This window comes from Hemiscyllium ocellatum, chromosome 2 (genome assembly GCF_020745735.1).
Source record: "Hemiscyllium ocellatum isolate sHemOce1 chromosome 2, sHemOce1.pat.X.cur, whole genome shotgun sequence".
Taxonomy (NCBI): Eukaryota; Metazoa; Chordata; class Chondrichthyes; order Orectolobiformes; family Hemiscylliidae; genus Hemiscyllium; species Hemiscyllium ocellatum.
In genome coordinates, this window is record NC_083402.1 from 63,954,308 (window position 1) to 63,978,445 (window position 24,138).

General features: G+C 39.5%; 1 protein-coding gene across 4 annotated transcripts in view; it reads right to left on the minus strand.

The window, feature by feature from the left end:
• Positions 1 to 7,458: 7,458 nt before the first annotated feature.
• The window catches only part of fbxl17 (F-box and leucine-rich repeat protein 17), a 749,949-nt gene continuing 733,269 nt past the window's right edge, over positions 7,459 to 24,138 (minus strand). For all 4 annotated transcript variants that reach the window (XM_060837165.1, XM_060837173.1, XM_060837184.1 and 1 more), the window contains exon 11: positions 7,459 to 10,306. In XM_060837165.1, coding sequence (XP_060693148.1) covers positions 10,169 to 10,306 — 138 coding nt within the window. In that variant the 3' untranslated portion in view covers positions 7,459 to 10,168. The remainder of the gene's footprint in view (positions 10,307 to 24,138) is intronic.

Below are 24,138 nucleotides of genomic sequence, written 5' to 3' on the forward strand. Positions count from 1 at the left end.
TTCTTGCTATAATAACAACATTTATTAAAGAGGAAATGTTGATCAAGTTCCCATATTTCTATAAGCTGGCTTAGGAAACTCTCATTGAATTTGCTTGTGACATATTTTCTGATTGATGATCCCAGGATACAGAATGTAAAAGCACCATTTGTGATAATCCACTTTTCATTTTAGGCATTGATTACATGGTCTTTATTAAAGTAATGATTTTCCTTCAGGTTTCAAATTGGCTAATATTAGTTAAGAGATAGTACAGCAATAAATACAAAATCATACTGTAGTCACAAGCTGCACATTGGGTTCATGCATTTTTTTTTCATCTACACTTATACCAGCAAAGGTGGACTTGGTCAAGATCTCTCTCTCTGAACATTATACAAGATATGATTCTAGGCAGTCTTTCTCCATTTCATAGTGAATGCAAAATGATACCATAAAGTGCATGATTGCATACATTGATATAGTCCATAATTGTGATGGGTGTGGAAAGTGGAAAAGATTTCATTGCAATGGGAGGTTTGAAGTAAGGCATACCTGTCAGAAAACATAGACAAATAAAGTTTTCTGAGGAATTTAGGAAGTAAAAGGGCCAGCTGTCCTGAGAAAATTATAACAGATTTTTCAGTTATTTCACTTCAGTCTTGCTTTATAAGATGGTCATTGATAAATTGTGGAGCTTAAAAAAGCACAGCACATCAAGCATCCTCAGAGGAACAGGGGAGTTGATGTTTTCCAACCTGAAACGTCAACTCTCCTGTTCCTTTGATGCTGCGTGACCTGCTGTGCTTTTTCCAGCTCCACAGTTTATCTACTCTGACGATCCAGAATCTGCAGTCCTCACCATCTCCAAGTTCATAAGATGGCTATCAATCATAAAATGAATCAGAACATATTTTAAATTGTAATATGAGAATATATATTTTCCTCCAATAGGAATTTCAAAGGACCTGCGATAGGATTGGTTTTGTGCACAGATCGTGAATTTGCTATTTATGACCTTCATTTGTATAATTTGGGCTGGAGTATAGCAAGAATTTCAGTGAGATACTTGCATCAGGGGAGGGGAAGTAAAAAATGTCATTGATACAGACCTTGATCACTGGTATTTCCAGGCTAAACGACAAATAATTCAAAGTTTGTGCATGTAAAAGTTGATGCACTGGCCCAATCAATTAGATCATAACTGATCATATTCAGTTGGTATTCATTTAAGATTTGAGACACCACCTCTCCAGCTTGCTAACAAGGACAACTGGCATCATAAATGGATAGCAAACTGGCTATAAAGTAGCATTTATTGTCCATTTCTAATTACCCTTACCAAAGTGATGTTCTTTTTTAAAAAATCACTGTTATTTGTGAGGTGTTTCTGTTAGAGAGATAGCTCCAGGATTTTGACTATGATGGTGAAGAAATAGTGACATTTTTCCAAGGCAGAATGATTCGTAATTTAGAAGGAACATGGAGGTAGTGGCGATTGCATATATTTGCTATTTTCTTTCCTCGGCAGTAGACCTGATGAACATGGCAAGGATGAAAATAGAGGCTTTGGTGAGTTGCTTCAATGCATGTTTTAGATAGTACATATTCAGCTACTGTGTGGTAGAGTTGAGGGAGTGAATACTCAAGGCGATGAATAGGATGTTGATTAAGGAGGCTGATGTGTCCTGTCTGGTAGTTTATTAAGTGTTGTTGGAGCGGCATTAATCAAGTAGAGAGCATGCAATCAATCCACACTTGTGCTCTATGGATATTAGATCATCTTCGTGGAGTTAAGAGTTCATTGCTGCAGAATATGCAGCCTCTGATCTGCATGTTATTTATATGGCTGGGACAGTTATGTTCCTGATCAATAGTGACCCCCGGATGTTGAGAGTAAACAATGAAGAATATGCCAGGAGTAGCAGCAGACCTCCATAAAATTTAAGTGTTGATCTGTTGAAGCTGCAACACAGGACCTCATGCATGCGAAGGAGCCTAGGGGGCATTCAATAGGCAGAGCAAACAATTCATCAACCATGTGTCGGAACAAAGTTATGAAATCCTACCACATCAAGTCAGGAATGGTATTTGACATGAAGAATTAATGGGAGGTGGAAACTCCATGACACCATCTCAAAAATGGTGGAACCCACCATCCAAGTGCAAAAGACTATGCTGAAGCTTTTGCAAACATTTTCAGCCATAAGTGTCAAGTATATGATCCATTTCAGAGTTGTGCTGAGGCCTCCAGAAACTCAGATTCATCACCAGACAATTGATTCACTTGACAAGATATTGAGAAACAGCTGGAAATATTGGATGTAATGAAAGCCTGACAATGTCCTAGCTAGGATACTACTGGATATGTTTCAAAACTAGATATAATTCCAGCAAATTGTTCAACACCCGATGTGGAAAATTGCCTCGGATTGCACTGCCCACTGAAAGACAGATAAATCCAACCTGGCTAATTACCAGCCCATTGGTCTAAACTCCACCATAATCAGTTTACCCTCACCATCAGCTCTGAAAAATGTGTTGCTGGAAAAGCACAGCAGATCAGGCAGTATTCAAGGAGCAGGAGAATCGACGTTTCGGGCATAAGCCCTTTTTCAGGAATGAGGAAGGTGTGCCAAGCAGGCTAAGATAAAAGGTAGGGAGGAGGGACTTGGGGGAAGAGGCGTTGGGAATGCGATATGTAGAAGGAGGTTAAGGTGAGGGTGATAGGCCAGAGAGGGGATGGGGGTGGAGAGTCGAGAAGATGATTTCAGGTCAAGAAGGCAGTGCTGAGTCCGAGGGTTGGGACTGAGATAAGGTGGAGGGAGGGGAAATGAGGAAGCTGGAGAAATCTGCATTCATCCCTTGTGGTTGGAGGGTTCCTAGGCAGAAGATGAGGTGCTCTTCCTCCAGGCATTGTGTTGCCATGGTCTGGCGATGGAGGAGGCCAAGGACCCGCATGTCCTTGGTGGAGTGGGAAGGGGAGCAACCAACCCAACTGCTCTGTGGCTGAACACTTTACCTCCCCCTCCCACTCCACCAAGGACATGCGGGTCGTTGGCCTCCTCCATTGCCAGACCATGGCAACACGATGCCTGGAGAAAGAGCACCTCATCTTCCGCCTAGGAACCCTCCAACCACAAGGGATGAATGCAGATTTCTCCAGCTTCCTCATTTTCCCTCCCCCCACCTTATCTCAGTCCAAACCCTCAGACTCAGCACCGCCATTTTGACCTGCAATCTTCTTCCCGACTCTCCTTCCCACCCCCTCTCCGGCTTATCACCCTCACCTTAACCTCCTCCCATCTATTGCATTCCCAGCGCCCCTCCCCGAAGTCCTTCCTCCCTACCTTTTATCTTAGCCTGCTTGGCACATCTTCCTCATTCCTGAAGAAGGGCTTATGCCTGAAACGTCAATTCTCTTGCTCCTTGGATGCTCCCTGACCTGCTGCGCTTTTCCAGCAACATATTTTTCAGGTCTGATCTCCAGCATCTTCAGTCCTCACTTACCCTCATCATTAGTAATGGAAAGGTGTTAATGATAATGCTATTAAGCACAAACTCAGCCTTCTGTCAGAGCCACGCACCAAACCTCATCACAGCCATAGCCCAAAGATGGACAAAGGAACTGAATTTTAGAACTGGGATGATGACAGTTACCATCCTTGACATCCAGGCTGTCTTTGGCTAGCAATGGCAATAATGTTCAATGCCAAGAAGGGATGATCAAATTTTCTCTTATTGAAAATGTTTACTCTATGCATCAGTTTAAGTCTGAATGCTGTTCCGATCTTGCTGCATGTGAGCACTGGCTGTTTCATTGACTGAGAAGTTATAAATTAAACAGAACTCTGCATAACTACGAGATGGGAAGTGGCATCCGACAGCTGGTGCTCAGGCTCTGCAATGTAGAGCTCAGTACTCCAGGCCACAGCAGCGCATTTATCTCCCTCGGACATGACCCCCATTGAACACTAGAGTATCCACAATGGTCACTAATCTAATTTCATCGTGTGATCTCCCCACCTACTGCCTCCAAACTCATAGTCCCTTGACCCTGCACAGCTCACTTTTACCTCCTTCTCAAAATCCAGCATTTCTGCCTGCTCATGCTTCAAAGAACTCATCGCTTCTTACAGTGAATAAATTTTTTTTCTCCTCTTGTTCAGTCCTTCCCCATATATATTCATGACTCTTCTGACATTTTACTTCAGTTCAGAATTTCCAGTTTGTGGGACCCAACTCCAGCCCTTTACATGTCCAGCCCCTATCAGGATGGTCTCAGGGCTCTCTGGTTCCTCCTAGAAAAAAAGTCCTGGACTGTCACCGTCCATCACCGCTCTCCTCTGTGTGGCCAAGCTCGTGCTCACTTTGAACTTTTTTTCTCTCACTTTTGCAGGTCAAAGGTGTGGACAACGGTACCTGTCTGGGCCCCAGTTATGTCCAATGCTTTGTAGGCTGTGTGGAACATCCCTTGTTCCAGTCCTACTCTGGCCCTCTCTCACAACTCTTTCTAGAATCATAGAATTCTTACAGGATGGACAGAAGCCATTCAATCTATCAAGTTTCCATTGATCCTCTATGGAGCGTTCCACACAGATCCCTCCTTATCCCAGTAACTCTGCATTATCATGGCCAATCCACCTAAGCCATATCTCTTTGGACTGGGGGGAGGGGAAACTAGAGTAGCAGAAACCCATACACAAAGGGAATGTGCAAATTCCATACAGTCACCCAAGGCTGGAATTGAACTCAGATCCCTGGAGTTGTGAGGTAGCAGTGCTAATTACTCAGCTACTCTGCTGCCCATTTCTCCGATACCTCAATGACATCATCAGTACTGCTTCCTCCTTTCATCTGGAATTGCAATAATTTAGCAATTTTGCTCCCAATTTCCAGCCTGCTCTCACTTTCACCTGTCTATCTCTGACTTCTCCATCCCCTTCCATGACATTTCTGTTTACAGTCCTGGTAATAGTCTAGCCACTGATATCCACTCCAAACCCACTGATTCCCACAGTTACTTTGACTATACAGCCTTACAATCTGTTTCCTGTAAAGATTTTATTCTGTTCTCTCAGTTTCCCTGCTCCACTATATCAGATCTGATAATGCCAACTTCGACAAATGGGCCTCCAAACTGTCCACCTTCTTCATCAACTAAGGATTGCCCATCACTCCGATTGACAGGGCCCTCAGCCGTGTCTGACCCATCTCCCCACATTGGCTCTCATCCCCCACATCCCTTTTACAACAGTAATAGGTCCTTTGTCCTCACCTATCATCCCATCAGCAAACATATCCAAAGGATCATTAGTCACTATTTCAGCACCTTCAGCGGGATGCCACCAGACAGACATTCTCCTTCTCTCCCTTGTCAGCCTTCTTCAAGGAACATTCTCTCTAAGAAACTCTTCCTCTACTCCTGACACATCCCCACATCCCATGGCACCTTCCCCTATAACTGCAGATGATGTAACCCCTGCCCCATTTCACTTTATCCCTCCTCATTATCCAAGACCCAAAACACACTTTCCAGGTGAAGCAGTGCTTTACCTGCATTTCTCTCAATCTAGTTGACTGTATTCGCTGCTCAGAATGTGATCTCCTTTGCATGGAGACGACGAAATGCAGGCTGGATGACTAATTTGCAGAATACCTACATTCTGCCTGCAAAAATGATGATCATTTCAAAACCACCCCCCGTTCTAAGGCCAACGTCTCTGTCTCAGGCCTGCTGCAGTGCTCCAGCGAAACACAGTGCAAGCTGGAAAAACAGCACTTCATTTTCCACTCGGATAACTGCAGCTTTCTGGCCTCATATCATATTCAATAATTTTAGGGCCTGAGAACTTTCTCTCATGTCCTTGCCCTCACAACAGATCTGGTCATCACATGGGCTGCTGCTATCACAACCAATCCATTGTCAGCCAGTAATGGTCCCCATTAGCAGCTACTAATTCTCCTAGGCTGACCTTTACCCATTCTTTCCTCTGTCCAAATGTTATTTTCACGTCCTCTGTGCTCCTTCTCAGCTTATCATTTACTCCTTCCTGCTCCCCTCACCCCATCTTCAGCATATATACCAACCTTTTCCTAGCTATGGTCTGTTCTGAAAAAGGATCACCGAATCTGCGATGTTAACTCTACTTTTTCCCCACAGATGCCATCAAACCCGCTGAGCTTTTCTAGCAATAAAGGGGATAGCTTTGAGATCCAGTTGTTGAGTGTGAGAATTCAAAAAGTAGGCATTCCCTAATTAGCAGATTTAGGGGACAGATGTCCAAATTTAGGATTTACTTCAACGGAAAACCCATTTAAGTACTCCAATAGCTTTAGTTGTCAGAATCACACCCAACAGTAATAATTACAAACAGATAAATGAGCTGGTCATTTATGTAGTGAAATAAATACATGAATATTGCAACAATTTCCTAGTAAGTTTGAAATAGTGTTTATTGGACAATCTTTATGCAACAAATCAGTAAGTAATTTCCAACATTTTATTTTCTCATCTTGTATCATATTGCTGTTACAAGTGACAGATTACAATTTATTTTCATTGAACAGCTTCCTGGTAAAATAAATCAAATTTCCACCATTAGAGAAAAAAACTTCTATGGATAAAAAAAAGTGTCATAAGTCACTTGGAAATTCAATATTTGTAGAGAATTAAAGAAGGCTAGAATTGAGAAAAGACCAATCAGCCCATCAAACATTTCTTTCACAATCATGCATGTACAGTTCTCTATTTAGGATCATACCAAATCCAGCTGAACAAAAGCTCTGTAAAGTTTCTCACTGCCTTTCCAAGAAAGGTAAATGAAACGAAACCTCAGACTTGACAATAAGCCCGATATTAGTTATCCATGTCCAGTTGCCACGACGTTGCATTGTTTCAACAGAATAGGACCATCTTGTCCCATTAATCATTTCTGCCAGTATTCATCATTACAACTCTCAATCTAATTCCTAACCGGATACTTACAGAGCTTTTTTGTTAAAGGAAAGTATTAATAACACTTCATCATTTGAGAATCTAGTCCAGATACCCACTAATTGGATGGAAAATCCTTGTAATCTCAAACCTTGCTTGAGGCTTTGTTAAGATTAACTTGTGTGAATGAAAATTATGGGTACACCTATTCCAGTCATCATCAATTTGACATAGCCGAGTAACTTATAAGATCACTGACGTCCTTCGAAATTGCATGCAAATTTGCAGATAAAATCTAGATTTGTTATGAGCTTGTGTATAATTATGCAAGACAAAATCATAAGGCTAACTCTGCAGTAGCAAATGATACAAAAATAGGAGAAAAAATAATTAAAACCACAACCAAAAACATTACACAGAAGATTTCAAATGAAGCATCTGAACTTTGAAATTCTACATTTTTGAGGAAAATCATCCATTTTAAATATTGAAAAAATGTGCTTGTCACATATTTCTTTCATTAAGTTCACACAATTTTTAGCTTATTTAAAATGTAAGATTTGGGGATTATGTATTAATATGAAACAGTCCTAAATTGTTTTGAACTTATTACTATTTGGAAAATGTATAGAATTACAGAACATCCAAATCTTTAAAAAGGAATAAAAATCTGAGGGAAACTTTCTGTTGAAAGGATTTTCACATCTCAGTAAGGTATTGCATTGCAATGCCATTAAATTCATGATCTGACAGAAACCTGTCAGTGACCAGAACCACCAGGCCATCCTGAGGCAAAAAAAAGTTGGCTAGATACTGCCAAAATTGGGTGATATTGTAAAGAAGCAATTACGGGTATTTAATTCAATAGGGAAATTAGAAAAAACATTCTTCTTTAGTAATTATTTTGAGTGTAAAATATGGCTAAGCCAAATAGTTTAGAAGCCTTCAAAAGGCAACGGGATCAGTACGTGAATATACAAATTAGGATCAGAAGCATACTACTCAGCCCTTGGAATCTGCTTTATCATTCAATAAGACCATGGCTGATCTGATTGTTACCTCAATTCCACATTTCCAACTACCCTTGAGATAAAAGAGAATAGTAAACACATGTTGAAAGACTGATTTGAATGTGATAAGATGTGAGGGGACACTTGGAGTACAAATATCAACACTAGGTGAATTGCCTGTTTCTTCATTGTCTATCCTGTGTGAAGGGAGCATTTGCTGGGCTCACTCTGAACTGGCTCACCTTCCTACATGACTCCACTGAAATGGGTACATAATCCAAGATTCAAAAGGCTGTTTTGTACAACTGAAAGTATTGATGCAGCAAGGAAATGAAGACATCCATGATGGTGAGATTCCTTGCAAGCAACAAATCTTACAGCAAAAGCCAGGTAATTTTACAACTATCATTGCTATTCAGATAGAAAGGGTGCAGGGAACTACTTTAACTAATAAATATTCCTTCGCTTTAATCAGGAGCCTTTGGTAATTGACCTAAAGTTGTGTAAGGTTGCACTTTAACTAACCCTTCCACAGAAACATTGCAACACATTCCTCAAATTGTTGGTATATTCCCCAAATTAAATTATTTCCACTAGTTGTGAATTCCAAAATTCTTTAATACATTTCAATGCAGAATGAATCAGAAAAATAAAATATTGGGAAAATGGTTTGAATTTCCGAAACAAAGTTAGATAATTCTTCTACACTTGAGGAAAATCAATCTAACGGAAAACTGACAAACTTGTTTAACGTGTCTGTACAGGATCTGAGACAAGACCCGTAGAGACCACCAGTTAGAGACATCACTCAGTTACTGCCAGTTATCTTAAGCAGCTCAATTACTGAAAGGTGGCATTTACCAAACATCTTTTAAAATGTCTTTTCCTTTTCCTTCATTCTCTCTCTTTACTTTCAGAATAGCCACAGAACAATAAAGTCCATTCTCCAACTGGTTTAAATAACTTGTTTTCCGAATCACTTATATTTAAGACACACATCCTCGTTTAGATCCCTACGATTTCTTGATAAAATGGCTAACATTTTGTTGACTCTTTATTTTCAAACAATCATAGGTTCGCACACTGCACTTTCTAATGATACTATAAGTAACTCAGGAACTGGTAGGACATAATTATCACATGCAAAAAGTAAAGAATTGTACAATTGCTCTGTATTCTAAAGTTGGATCACTTTGGCTAGAAACTGAAGGCCAAAATACTGAACCTCTTGACTTTTGAATTTGAAATACAACATAACATCTACAGTCGTTTCCACAGAAGTTGTTCATTTAATGACAAATATCAAATAACAGAGAAATCCAGCATAATTCCCTCAACTTTAACTATTACCATTTGGAACACTTCTTTTCTGCTAAGTAAAGTGTTCAGACATGATATTTACAACAATTTTATAACTGACAGAAGTTAGTTTTATTTTACTTTGACCATGTTATAAAAACTATGTCTTGCTCAAGCCAGTTCTTAATAACTGTGTATGTAGAAAAAACATACAAACAGTAATAAAATGTCAGTCATTATTGTACATGCTGGCCACAGTTAAAAGTTCGGATCTAGGGGAAAAACACTTCATTGATTCTTATGTCTATAGTGAAATCTTATTAGGGCTGTTGCTAGTCTTCATCATCAGGTGTAATTGATTATTTCAAGGATGAATAAAACTTAACAAAATGGAATTCAGATTTTTAACCAAGCTTATAATAAAATGAGATGTAATCTTAACAGATTATCTAAAAAAGAATCTGTTGAACAAGAGAATAACTGAATAAATTTAGTCAAAGACTGTCACACCTGAAAAATCCCATTACATCTATTAGGGGCTCAGATGTAGCTTTTAACAGAAAATGAGTTAGGAAGGAGACAAATCTTTCACTTTAAACTTACTGAATGCACGTTTGATTACAGCTGTTTTGAAAACAAAAACAAAGGAATGCTGGTATCAAATGATTCATAAAACAAAACTATTTTTGTGATAGAACTGATACCTGCCCTGAATTGTATTTTTAAACTTTGTTCCATGGATATCCGAAAATCCATGATTTCAACCTTCAGAGGGCAAAGATTGTCAAAACAGGAACATACAAGTGGAAATGTACTGTCTTTTGTGAACATAGGTTAGTCCAGCAGAGCCAATGCTTGTGACTTCTCTTGTACTCACTCTACATTACCGTATTTAAGAATTACAAGAACGACAAAGTGATAATACAGAAGATTCTTGACAGCGTTATGATGCCGTTGATGTATTGGGAATCCAACCCATCTGATAGGCCCGTTCTAGCGTCCGCTTGCAATCCTGCATCACAGTGCTAAATGTGATATGTGGATATTCTTGAACTAGACGTTCCACTGTATCTTCACTCACCTGCAAAACATGGATTTCAGGATGGAAGAATTAATAACACCAAGTCTAACCTCTTCCTCACATTTCATCATTTCTCAAACCACAGCACAGATCTTCAAGTATACTGGTTCTCCAATGTCTCATCGAGGGGGTTATTCATTAGTTATAAACCAGACAGTAAATATCAGCAATAATGTTAGAGCAATGTCATGATCCAGTCTAATGCTGATTACTTCTGACATCTACCTGTGCACATTTTCAATTAAGGTCATTTGATAGAACTTTGGACAGATAATCTAAGCTGAATTGTCTCTTCTGCAGCATATAAGTAATGATATAGCCAGTATTTGAACTACAGGTCAAGCAGATATCAGCTAACACAGCACAGGCAGCGAATTAAGCCTGTGACCTTCCTGGTACTATATTACACAGTACAAATAATGACTGAGCCATCAAGGGATTTTGTCAAGAATATTCAGACAAAGTGATGATACAGCAAATCAACCAATTTGACAGCTGTATAAAAGATGGAAATACCATTTATAATCACACTCTTTTAAATGCCCTAAAATTATTCAAAAATAAGAATTGCTCACAACCTGACAGCAAATGCTTAAGTTTCAGAGTCAGAAAACCTGATGTCATTGTTGTAGTAATTATCTTGTTGCAATAGGTTGCAAAAGCAAATCTTGTTGGTCAATTTTGCAGGCGCCAGCTTTTCATTTCCAGATTTTGAAAACTGCAATTAAATTCTAAGAAATGCATGGTGGGACTTGAACTTGTTATTAGGAATGTTAGTCCAGGACTCTAGATTATTTCTCCAGTAACTATATACCTACAACTGCTGTACATCATATTGGTCCTATTCAGTGCAGGAATCATCCACTGATTTTCAATGTCATATGTTTCATGTTTACCTTTGTATTGGAATATAACTTTAAGACAAAGACATTAACCTATTTTTCTTACTTTAAATAATTTACATATTAATGCATAATTTGTGGCCTCTTCCCTCATTTACACCTTGGAGATGTTAAACTATTAATTGTTCACCTAAAATGGGCCATCTTAACACCTCATTATTCAATGTCAACAACAGTTTTGCTGATTTCATTTTAAAAAAAACTCTTAACCTGTACTATTATTTAAAATATAAAAACAGACTTTCTATGAAATCATACTCCAGATAGAATTATACATGTTGCATGATCCTGGTAAATGTAAAATTGGTTATTGCACAGAATTGTGCGATGTAGGATTTTTAGCAAAATAGGAGCAGCAGTAGATGATTGTGCCCAATGAGCCTGCACTACCATTGAATAGGACCATGGCTGATCACCCACCTCAATCAATGCCTGTTTCCTGCACTATCACATTTCCCTTTGCATCATTGACAAATTTCAGAATACCAATCTCTACTTTAAACATACTTGATGACTGAGTTTCCATAGCAGCAGTACAGGGGAAATTTATGTCTGATGCATAAATGAGTCTGTGCAGGCTCTCCAGGGTAAGTGCAACAAGTGTAGGAAAGTTGAAGGCAGGATCACTCTTTTTATGGCACTAACTACCATATTCAGGTAAGCTTTAAAAGATATCAAGTCTTTGAACGAATGACTATGAGTTAGTGTGCAAGTGGATGCATGAGCGTGAAAATTGGGACATGAGTCAGAGAATCATAGAGATGTGCAGCACAGGAACAGACACTTCGGCCCAACCCATCCATGCTGACCAGATATCCCAACCTAATCTAGTCCCGTTTGCCAGCACTTGGTCCAGAGCCCTTTAAATCCTTCCTATTCATATACCCATCCAGATGCCTCTTAAAATGTTGCAATTGTACCAACCTCCACCACTTCCTCTGGCAACTCATTCTATACATGCACCAACCTCTGTGTGAAAACATTGCCCCTTAGGTCACTTTTATATCTTTCCCCTCTCACCCTAAACCAATGCCCACTAGTTCTGGACTCCCCCACTCCAGGGAAAAGACTTTGTCTATTCATCCTATCCATGCCCCTCATAATTTTATAAGCCCCTGTGAGGACACCCCTCAGCCTTCGATGCTCCAGGGAAAACAAGCCCAGCCTATTCAGTCTCTCCCTATAGCTCAAATCCTCCAACCTTGGCAACATCCTTGTAAATCTTTTCTGAACCCTTTCAAGTTTCACAACATCTTTCCGATAGGAAGGAGGCCAGAATTGCGCGCAATATTCCAACTGTGGCCTAACCAACATCATGTGCAGCCACAACATGACCTCCCAACTCCTGTACTCAGTGCTCTGATCAATAAGGGAAACCATACCAAATGCCTTCTTCACTATCCTATCCACCTGCAACTCTACTTTCAAGGAGCTATGAACCTGCACTCCAAGGTCTCTTTGTTCAGCAACACTCCCTAGGACCGTACCATTAAGTGTATAAGTCCTGCTAAGATTTGCTTTCCCAAAATGCAGCACCTCACATTTGTCTAAATTAAACTCCATCTGCCACTTCTCAGCCCATTGACCCATCTGATCAAGTTCCCATTGTAATCTGAGGTAACCTTCTTCGCTGTCCACTACACCTCCAATTTTGGTGTCTTCTGCAAACTTACAAACTGTAACTCTTATGCTTGAATCCAAATCGTTTATGAAAGTAATGAAAAGAAGTGGACCCAGCATCGCCTCTTATTGGACCCCACTGTTCACTGGCCTCCAGCTTGAAAAACAAACCTCCACCCATCACATTCTGTCTTCTACCTTTGAAGCAGTTCTGTATCCAAACTGTTAGTTCTCCCTGCATTCCATGTGATCTCACCTTGCTAACCAGTCTGCCATGGGGAACCTTGTCGAATCTCTCACTGAAGTTCATATAGATCACGTCCACCTGTCTGCCTTCATCAATCCTCTTTGTTACTTTTTCGATGAATTCAATCAAGTTCGAGAGACATTACCCACACACAAAGCCATGTTGACTATCCCTAATCAGTCCTTGCCTTTCCAAATATGTGTAAACCTTGTCCCTCAGATTCTCTCCAACAACTTGCCCATCACCGACGTCACGCAAATCAGTCTATTGTTCCCTGCCTTGTCCTTTCTCGAATAATGGTACCACGTTAGCCAACCTTCAGTCTTCTGGAACCTCACCTGTGACTATAGATGATACAAATATCTTGGTCAGGGGCCCAGCAATCACTTCCCCAGCTCCCCACAGAGTTCTCAGGTACACCTAAACAGGTCATGGGAATTTATCCACTTTTATGCTTTTCAAGATATCCAGTACTTCCTCCTCTGTAATATGGACATTTTTCAAGATGTCACCGTTTATTTCCCCACATTCTATATATTCCACATCCTTCCCCACAGTAAACATTGATGCAAAATGCACGTTTAATATCTCCCCCATCTCCTGCAGATCCACACAAAGGCTGGCTTGGTGATATTTGAGGGGGACCAATCACTTCCTAGTTACCCTTTTGTCCTTAATTTATTTGTTAAAACCCACTGGATTCTCCTTAATCCTCTTGCATTCAAATAAATACAGTTAATCTATCAGTCCTATCTTGTTCTCTGCTTTGGCTCTGCCTGCCCTGACTATTTGGCTTGCTTCTTTTCTCAACTGTACCCATCTCAGCTTGATCTCTTCCCTCAGTATCTTCCTGGGTCCCAACCATTAAATCCTCCCGAACAGCTCTAGCAAATCTCCCTGCCAGTCCCCTTCCAATTTAGGTGCAATCCATCCTTCTTGTACAGGTCATATCTATCCTAAAAGAGATTCCAATGATCCAAAATTCTCCCATACAACAGCTCCTCAGCCTCACATTCATCTGCTGTATCCTTCTATTCCTACCCTCACTAGCTCATAGAACCAGGAGTAATCCAATTCTTGCCTCACTTTCGATATTCTCCCTTCAGAATCTCATCCTTTTGCCTTCCTAAGTCATTGGTATCAATGTGTACAATGACCTCCTGCTGGTCCCTCTCCCCTTTGAGAACATTCTGCACGGTCTTTGAGATATCCATGATCATTGCACCAGGGAGGCAACACACCATTCTGATTTTTCATTGTTGGCCGCTGAAATGTTTGTCTGTGCCTCTGACTAGAGAGTCCCCGAACACAATCGATCGCTTGGAATCTGACATACCCCTCATTGCATTCGAGCCAGTCTCAATACCAAAAACTTGGCTGTTCGCACTACATTCCTCTGAAAGTCTATCACCCTCTACATTTTCCAAAACAGCATACTTGTTTGAAATGGGGATAGCCACAGAAGACTCCTGTACCACCTGCCTACCCCTTCTACCTTTCTTGAAGTTAACTAATCTACCTGACTGTATCTGTGGCTTTTCTCCCTTCCTATAACTGCCATCCATCTCACCTCCCCAGCTCTAGTAAATTCCTCATTGCCTCTAACTGTCACTCCAACCGATCTATTTGATCTGACAGGATTCGCAACCAATGACATTTATTGCGGATATAATCCTCAGTAACCCTTAAACTCTCCTGAAACTCCCACATCCAACAAGAAGAGCATAACACTTTACTAAAGGCCATTTTGGTCCTTCCAATCTACAGACCCAGAAAATAGCACTGTCTTATTGCTCTAAAAACACTGCTCCAGCTAGCTCCAGGCTAACTTAATACTTATGGCTTATATTTTAAAAATTTAATAAAGAGACAGATCCCAATAAAACATATATAAAGAAAGTACCCACTCTATTTACTATTGTAGATTTACAGTAAGGCTATATTTAAAATAGTCACTTACCTGTTTCTGTGCTGTGACCTCTCCCAAACAGGATTCCTCACGATCAGTTGTGAATTTTGCTGTTTGTTACGTTTTCCTAGACACACACTGATGTCCAGCAATACATGCATTCAAACAGCAAAAGCAGTAATTGTGTAGATTCACTGCTGTGTCAGTTAGCAGTGTAGGTTTCTTTCTCTCTCTCCCTTACTGACCATGTCCTCACTGCCATTATCTGTCTTTCTCCCTTTCAAAAGTGCTGTTGTTTTGACTTTATCTTCCTCCAAAGTTCCAAAACAATTGCAACAGCATATAAAACAGTAATTGCTGCTCCTGGAAATCACCCCCAATACCTAAAATACCTCAAAAAAGAGCAGCTGTTACAGCCACAAATGTTCCCGTCCTCCAGTCATATGAGAGGGGAGGTGAGCATGTGAGCAAGTGCGTGAGCATGTAAATGCATTGTGAGCATGCAATTGAGTATGTGAGCGTGCGAGTGGGTGCATGAACGGGCAGAGGGATAGTGAGCAGGTGGATGAGTGGACAATCTGGTCAACAGTCGATTTGGAGGGTGTTTTCAGTTCAGGGTGTCAAATGGATCAGATTGGCTGTGAATTCAGGTGAGTGGTTGGGTTAGATGTGAGTTGAATCAAGTTAGGAATTGGGGGAATGTCAGGTGGGCAGTGATATCAGGAAGCAGTCAGGTCGAGTGGGTAGTTGAGGGAGACCAATTGTCAGATCAGGTATGACGTAAGGTTGAGAAGGCTAGCTGGATTAGGTAGACAGTTGCTCAAGTGAGGGCAGTTACATTGTGTTGGGTGGCTAGTCAAGTTAGGTTGGCATGTGTCATCAAGTCAGAGGGTGGGTAATGCTGGAAAGAAGAGTTGGGATCAGGACGGAGATGAGGTTGTGGTACTTGGTTCAGTTCTACAGCTAATGTGTAAATTAGACCGCGTATTAAATGTTGTAAGCTTTGTTAAGTATGCAGGTAAGTGGCTAAGTATCGAGGCTAAATTTCTAATATTGAACTCAGTGTTGGACAGATTCACTGAATGTCGTGAGCAGTGCAAATCAGTTTAAAATTTCCAGGCAATATAACGCATATGTGGGTCAGAACACATGCAACACAATCTTACATCCAAATTTCAACACTCTCGACTTTGGAGTGCTGCTAGCTTATGTTAATGAAAAATAAATTAATTAGTTCTTAGCAATGAAATATAGTGACCTGATTTGTACTACAAGAGTTCAATTACATTGTTAAACTGCTTCCTAAAATGGCTTTATAATGCTGGGTTTTTCACCTGTTCCTGTAAAAACTGTCCCATTTATAAAGCAAGAGATGTTTAATAATCATAAAAAGTTTATGACATATGGCTGGGGGAGTTAAAACTCTTCTGTGTATGAGCCAAGAATGAGATATTTCAGCTTTTGCTTGCCTTTGGACACATGAGCATAATCTGGCAGCAATCCACTCCATGCTGATGCTGATTTGCCAAAGAACCCAAATTCTAAAAGTTACATTCCAACATATATCACAGAACTTTCATTTCATATGGAAGCTGACTTCATGCTAACTGGGGGTATTATTGACAATCAAAACCTGGATGCAAAAGTAACGTGGCCAAGGATAGATCATTAGGAATTTGGTTCAAGGACAAAAGTAAAATATTGCTGAAGGCAGGAATTTAAATGAAAATTGGGTATTAAATCTTGAGCAGCATTATTCAGTGCTCTCTCTGTGGCAACGCCTCTACCAGAATCCACTTGCCAACCAATCAGCACTTTCCTTTCATGGAGTACAAACGTTGATTTACAGAAACACTAAAGTTCTGTATTCCTAAACTAGTATATTATATAGAAGGCAGGATTGTTTAATGACACAAATATTAGTGGAGCACATTTACAAATTAAAAAGGGCAATTTAAAGTCATGATCATCGTACTAGTGCCTTGTAACATATTACAGTCTTACTTAACCAAGAATGAGCAATTGGCTTTGCTGTAGGAAATAGCTTTTTGGGTTTGGGCCCCTATATCTGATGGCAATGATTTTTGGCAGTGCAATTTAGTTTCGCACACTTGTTCACAACTGTGAAGTTAAATTAAATAAACTGACAAATGCAGAAAAAATCCTGTGGGCCACACCAAATAATTAGTACTAAGAATTCTCTCCATATGACCATACCCGACTCCAGGCTGAAAGAAAACAAAGAAGCATGCTCGGTTAAGACCTGAACCACCACCACCACCACCCAAAACATTCATTCCCTCCAGTACTGTTACAGTGACTGTAGTGTGTTCCATATACAAGATGAACTGCAGCATCTCACTATGGCTCCTTCAACAGCACTTCCAAACCTGTGACAGCAAACAAGTGGAGGACAGGAGAGAAAATGGATGAATCCATCACCATCTCCAAGTTCTCCTCTTAACCACACACCATCCTCAATTAGAAAGGTACTGCTACTCTTTCACTGACATGCATCAAAATCCTGGAATTTCCTCCATAGCAACATTGTTCCTGCACCACATGGACTGCAGGGGTTCAAGAAAGACGTTCACTGTCACCTGCTCAAGGCCAGTTATGAATGAGCAATAAATGCTGGCTGTGACAGCAATGCTCACACCCAGTAAGTGAATTCAACAAATGTGGAAATTGACGATTTTAGTAATAATGCAGATATGTAGTTTGAAGTCACCTTGGGCTCAAATACGAGACAAAGGTCACAAACACAGAATCATTAGAATTTCAAAAGTGCAAAGGGAGGTAATTCGGTGCAATGAGTCTGCACTGACCCTCCAAAGAGCATCCCACACTCCCTCGTTTTGCCCAAGCCCAGCAGCAAACACAGTGACTTCGGTCATTCCAATATTCAATTGGAAGAACTTTATGCTCCAGAAAGGCAAAAACAGAAGTGAAGATAATTTGGTTAAGAAAGAGGTAAAAAGAGTCAGACAAAGGAAACATTTTTTAAAAATCCAATTTAATCACTTTCAATCTCCAATAATAAAAAAAAACTTCCACAGTTGTGATAATTAATTGTCAGTCCTAAAGATGCTGACTGGCAGAAATTATCCTCCACACAAGGTGCAAAGTGTGTGGCAGAACCCAAATGGAATGTCAGTGAGCAGGTTACTGTTAAGCAAATGGTGCTTGATAACAGTGAGGACTGATGGGATGTTTATTGGTTGGACTGGATTAGTTTTATATTTTATGCACAGGGCAAATCTAGTCAATTTTCCCCATTGTCGGATTGATGTTAGTGTTGTAACTTTACTAGAATAGCTTGGATCAGGGAATGACAAGTCTGAACAACTCAACTTCAGTACTATTGCCAGAATCTTATCAAGATCCACAGCCTTTACAGTATCCAGTGTTTTCAGCCATTTCTTGGTAGCACATAAGAGTGAACCAAAATGATTGAAGAATGGTGTCTGTGATGCTGAAAACCTCTGGGAGAGCTTGAGATGGAGCATCTGCTCAGTCCTTTTGATTGAAAACTTGTTGCACATGCTTCAGACTTCTCTTTTGCACTATTGTGCTGGTCTCCCATGTTCGATAGCAGATGATTGAAGGCTTCTGAAAGTATTCATGCAAATTTGTTTCTATTGCGGCGTTTTAAACACAAAAAGAGAAAACATTGGAAGACATTACCTGACTTTTGGGTGTTTCTGAAACTTATTCACAGGCTGAGGGCATCACTGGCTGGGTCAACATTACCACTTATTCTTAACTGTCCCTCAGAAGGCGATGGTAAGCTGCTTTCTTGGACTATTACAGTCCATTTAGTTAGGAAGAACATGGCACTGAAGCAGTTTCAGGTTTTTGACCCAGCAACATTGAAGGAATGGCAATATATTTCCAAGGTAGGATTTAGCTTAAGATGTCCCAGAGATTGGAAAGTCTTTGAGTAGTTCGAAGAGGAACTGACTGAAGTTAGTTGGCAATATAATATCCCCTAGAAAAATGAGTTATCTCGGAATTTAGTTTGTGAAACTTCAGGCTATGAGTTCACACCAGTATGGTTAGAATTCTACAGATTATTAAAAGACTGGATAAGTCTAAGATTTCAGTATTGTGAATTGTGCAGGAAAATGAGTCATAGAGATGTACAGAATGGAAACAGACTCTTTGGTCCAACTCATCAATCCAACCAGATATCCTAAATTAATCTTGTCCCATTTGCCAGCACATAGTCTATATCCCTTGAAATCCTTCCTATACATATACACATTCAGATGCCTTTTACAAAGTATAATTGTACCAGCCTCCACCACTTCCTCTGGCAGCTCATTCCACACATACACCACCCTTTACGTGAAAAGGTTGTCGTTCAGGTCCCTTTTAAATCTTTCCTCTCTCACCCCAAAACCTATGCCCTCTAGTTCTGGACTCCCCCAACCCAGGAAAAAGACCTATCTCCTATCCATGCCCCTCATGATTTTATAAAGCTCTGTAAGGTCACCTCTCAACCTCTGACGCTCCAGGGAAAACATCCCCAGCCTAATCAGCCTCTCCCTATAGTTCAAATCCTCCAACCCTGGCAACATTCTTGTAAATCTTTTCCGAACCCTTTCAAGTTTCATAGCACCCTTCCTATAGAAGGAAGATCAGAACTATACACAATATTCACCAGTCACAGGAGAGCCACTAAAAGGGGAATAAAAAAGCTAAGTCAAACTTGTATTTGGACATGGAAGGAAAATGGATCAGGTTTTTGATTTGTTATAAAGTAATGGTGTTGGGGAAAAAAATGGAATTTTGTTTTGCCCTGTATTACAGTGTTACATTTAGAGAGCTTGGTTTGGTTTATTTTATTTTTATTTATTTGGTGTATTGAACTTCTTTTCTATCGTTAAACCAAATCTGCAGTTTTGTGTGTGCATGTTTCCATGATCGACTGTGACATTAAAAAATATAAAATATAATTTATCAATCAAATTTCATTTTGGGATCTGCTTGTTCAGTAATGATATCAGATGGAATCATAATATAAGGCATGAGACAAACTCAAGTAAAATTTGAATGGTAAAGATTCCAAAAAGCTGAATTAAATTAACATAAACGACATATAACCTTAAAAGATTTGTTAACACAATATCATATACCTGGTTTCAAAATGAAAATCACTTTGCTCACATACTTGATGACATAAACTTAATTTTCTAATCTCCTGCCAAGTCTGAATTTAGAAACTCATTCTTCAGAATATGAAATCCCACTGTCTTATTTCTAGAGGTTCACAGGAAGTCTGGCAGAACACCAGCAACAACTAAGGTTATTTTCCAAAGACTGTATAATCTCCTTATTCTTCTTGTGAAAATACTGTATACTGCTTATGTTTATCTATACTAAAGTTCATATGTCAATGATATACCCATTCTACAAGATTATTAATGTCATCTAGTAATTTTCTTGCAGTCCCCTTCTGGATTAACTACATCTTCCAATTTGGTGTTATCTACAAATATTGAAATTGTACATATGTACAGTCCAACATGTATACAATTTGTAAATAATAAAAGGCAATGATTCACACATTGATCATTATGGAACACATCTGACCAGGTTTTATTCATCTGACTTTCAAGTCCCTCCCATTCCAGAGGTGTGTAATAACGTTTCTGAACAATTGATTTGCTTAATAAAAATAGCATAATAGAAAAAAAAAAGGTTCATCCTCTACTTGATGCATTTTACAACCAGATTGCTATCCAGTCAGTTACTTGCCTCTGAATGCCATATGCCTGTTCTAGTTTGTGATATCTTCATAGAATCCCTACAGAATGGAATCAGGCAATTTGGCCCATCGAATTCTCACCAACCTTCCAAGGAACATCCCGCACAAATCCACTCCCTACCCTCTCCCTGTAACCCTGCACTTCCTATGGCTAATTCACCTCGCCTGCACACTACAGGGCAACTTAGCTTGGCCAATCCACCAAACTTTGGACTGTGGGAAGAAACCGGCGCACCCGGAGAAAATCCACAGAGGGGGAGAATATGCAAACTCCACACAGACAGTCACCCAAAGATGGAAAGGAACCCAGGTCCCTAGCACCGTGAGGCAGCAGTGCTAACCAATGAGCCACCATGTCACCCTTCTTGTGGAAGGTCTTTTGAAAATCCAGATATTTTACATTGAATATATGACCATTGTCAGCCTGTTACTTCATCAAATAATACAATTATTTTGGTAAAAGCTTGACCTTCCTTTTTGAAACATGTGCAAACTATTCTAGAATTTTATACATCATTTAGTAGTTAAAGGTTCCGCTGATCTTCCTATCATGGATGTTAAGGTAAGTGGTCAATAGTTCCCTTATTATCCTATTTTAATTAATCACATTAACTAACTTCTAACACTTGATTCTTTTTTCTGTAAATTTTAAGATGTGTATAATAAGGTATCTGCTATTTCTTTCCTAAAATTTTGTTACGCATATGCATGCAATCCATTCCAATCAGGAGTTTTATCCTCAAAGTTTGATGGTAAATAAATCATCTTCCCCGTATACATCTTTAATAGATTTATAAATCTTCTGATTTTGCCTTCCGATTTTAAATTCACAATGTTAGTCTCCCTCACAAATAATGAGGCAAAATTATTATTTATTGCTTTAACCATTTGCTAATATGGACCTGAGTCAGTGACTCAGTCTTTATTTGGATTTTTTTTCCCCCCGCCATCCTCCGTGGTAACTAAAACATGACCAATAGAGAGCAGGAAAAATTTAAGGTCACTGCAGCACTGCTCCTTGATCTGCTGTTAGGAGACCACCTGCTCTCTTTCGGGCATGGTTCTGGGACAGATTTTGGAAAGGTCAAATGCTCATTCTAGTTGTTTAAATTTGACATAAATGAACGTAACAAGTTTACAAATGTATGTAACAAGTGCATGAATTCATCAGAACAGCCAAACACACTGGAGCTCAAAGGGAACTGTCAAGGCATTGAACGTTCCTTCCCTCTAAATATTTGAAATAAAAATACTGCCTTAAGTGTTAAAAACAAGCTGTACTAGCTATTTCACTGTATTAAACGGAGCTTCAGGATTGTCACTGCAGGATGCCAGTCAGTTCAGTGTATGATTAACAGCTCCAAGTGTTTACAATGTGATTCTGTGAACTCAAATGCTTTTTTTTAAAATGAGGCATTAATTGAAGTCAACTATAGCGAATGGGTCTTTAGCAAATTTTCTTAAATGTCTTTATATAAATTGCTGAATTAATTCACAGAAACACAACAGCATAAGAATTAGGAGTATGTTGATCAGCCCTTCAAGCATATGAATACACCAATTAGAATCAAATGTAGAGCAAGCCTGCCCCAATATTTAAGAAGATTGCACCTGATTTAGATGTGTTCTCAATTTCACATTCCTGTCTATCTCTCAAAAAAACTCGATTCTCTTATCAATCAAAGATTCTAATTCCACCTGAATAGGTGCAACGACCCAGCCTCTACTGCTTTCTGAGGAGGAGAATTTCTCATACTAACTACTCTCCCAAAGAAAAAAATTCCCTTCTCTGACTGAAAGGTAGAGTCCTTATTCTTAAACTTGTGTGTTGCTGAAAAGAAATTGTTGACACTTTTCGTCTTGTATGCAACAGGATAATTTCCACAAATATAAATAAGCAAAAAACATTTTTATGGCAACAAAGGAAAGTGCTGGTTGGCAAGTGTACTCTGCTTGTCAAAAGCATTGCCACAGAGAATGCACCCATTAATCATAAAAGAAGAAAAAAAACTGCTGCAAATAAGAAACAAGTACTGAAATCGCTGGAAAAACTCAGCAGGTTTTGCAGCATCTGTGGAGAGAAAATAGAAATAACATTTCTGGTCCAGTGACCCTAATTCAGAACTGAGTTCTGAAATTGATCCAAAATATTAATTTTGAATTTGGGACCTGAAATGTTAATTCTGTTTTTGTTCACCTATTGTGACTGACAGATAACAGCCAGGCTTTGCTTAAATTTTAAACCAGGCAGGTTGACACCGATTGCTCAGGGCATTGTCCTGAGAAATGAACCAGTAAACAGCTTCACAAATTTGGAGAGTTGAAACAAGCGTCATGTCTAGCCATATTCTTTCTGTCTGCAAAGGACAGGGCTCTGCATATCTATGTATGTAATTTTCAGTTTATGCAAGTTGGCTACACTGTGTGCTTGATTGACAATCTTCAATTAGTTGTCAACATAATTCCTTGCACATTCAGCACTATCTAGCAAATGCTGTCCAATTGCAGATTCATATCTAATGTTGGTCACTTACAAGTTCTGGTTGGCTATAGCCAGTGCCTTTGCTTGTTGTGACTAGCTGAAGGGACATGGCTTTTGATTTGATTCAACAATATTTGGGGCATACAGTCTACATACCAGCCATCACACCAACAATGACATTTTTATTACTTAATTGTGTGACAGCAGAACATCATTTTTGGCTTGATGTTAGTATCTTGTCAGTGCAAGCATCACTCCTGTTGCTATTGCTTTGCAGATGCAGAAACAGCTAGCTCACCTGCTGCTCTTTTCTGGCCTAAAGGGCCAAATGACCTATTCCTGTTCCTAACGTTTTCATTTGAGGTATCTTATCCTTCTGTGGTAATCTTAAGTAAACAAAGCATTGTTTGGGATCAAAAGAGACCATCATAGGTCCTTACATGAGTTTGCACAATTCACAGTGAGAAATCATCTGAATAGAGTTCACAATCGTCCTGCAGGATGACTTCGATGTGCCCCACTACACATCAAGTTTGTACAGTGAGGAACATTTCGGGCAGCACTACCTCTCCAAACCTTGTGAACTGTTATGTTGAGTGCAAGATGAAAAGCTTAGTCTTTTAACAATATTCAAGTTCTATACTACCAAATAACAATTTGTATTCTTAAACTGAGTCTGCTAGTTTTAGAATTTCGACAAGAAGGTATCCACCCTATCAAGCCCCCTCAGGATCTTGCATATTTCAATAATATCATCTCTCAGTCTTGTAAGCTCCAAGGGTTATTCATCCAACTTCTGCATTCTTTATTCGTAACAAAAGCTTTCATCCCAGGAATAACTTCATTGAACCTTCCTTGAGCTGTTTTTATTCAAAACAGTTCACCAAATTGTTTCGTAC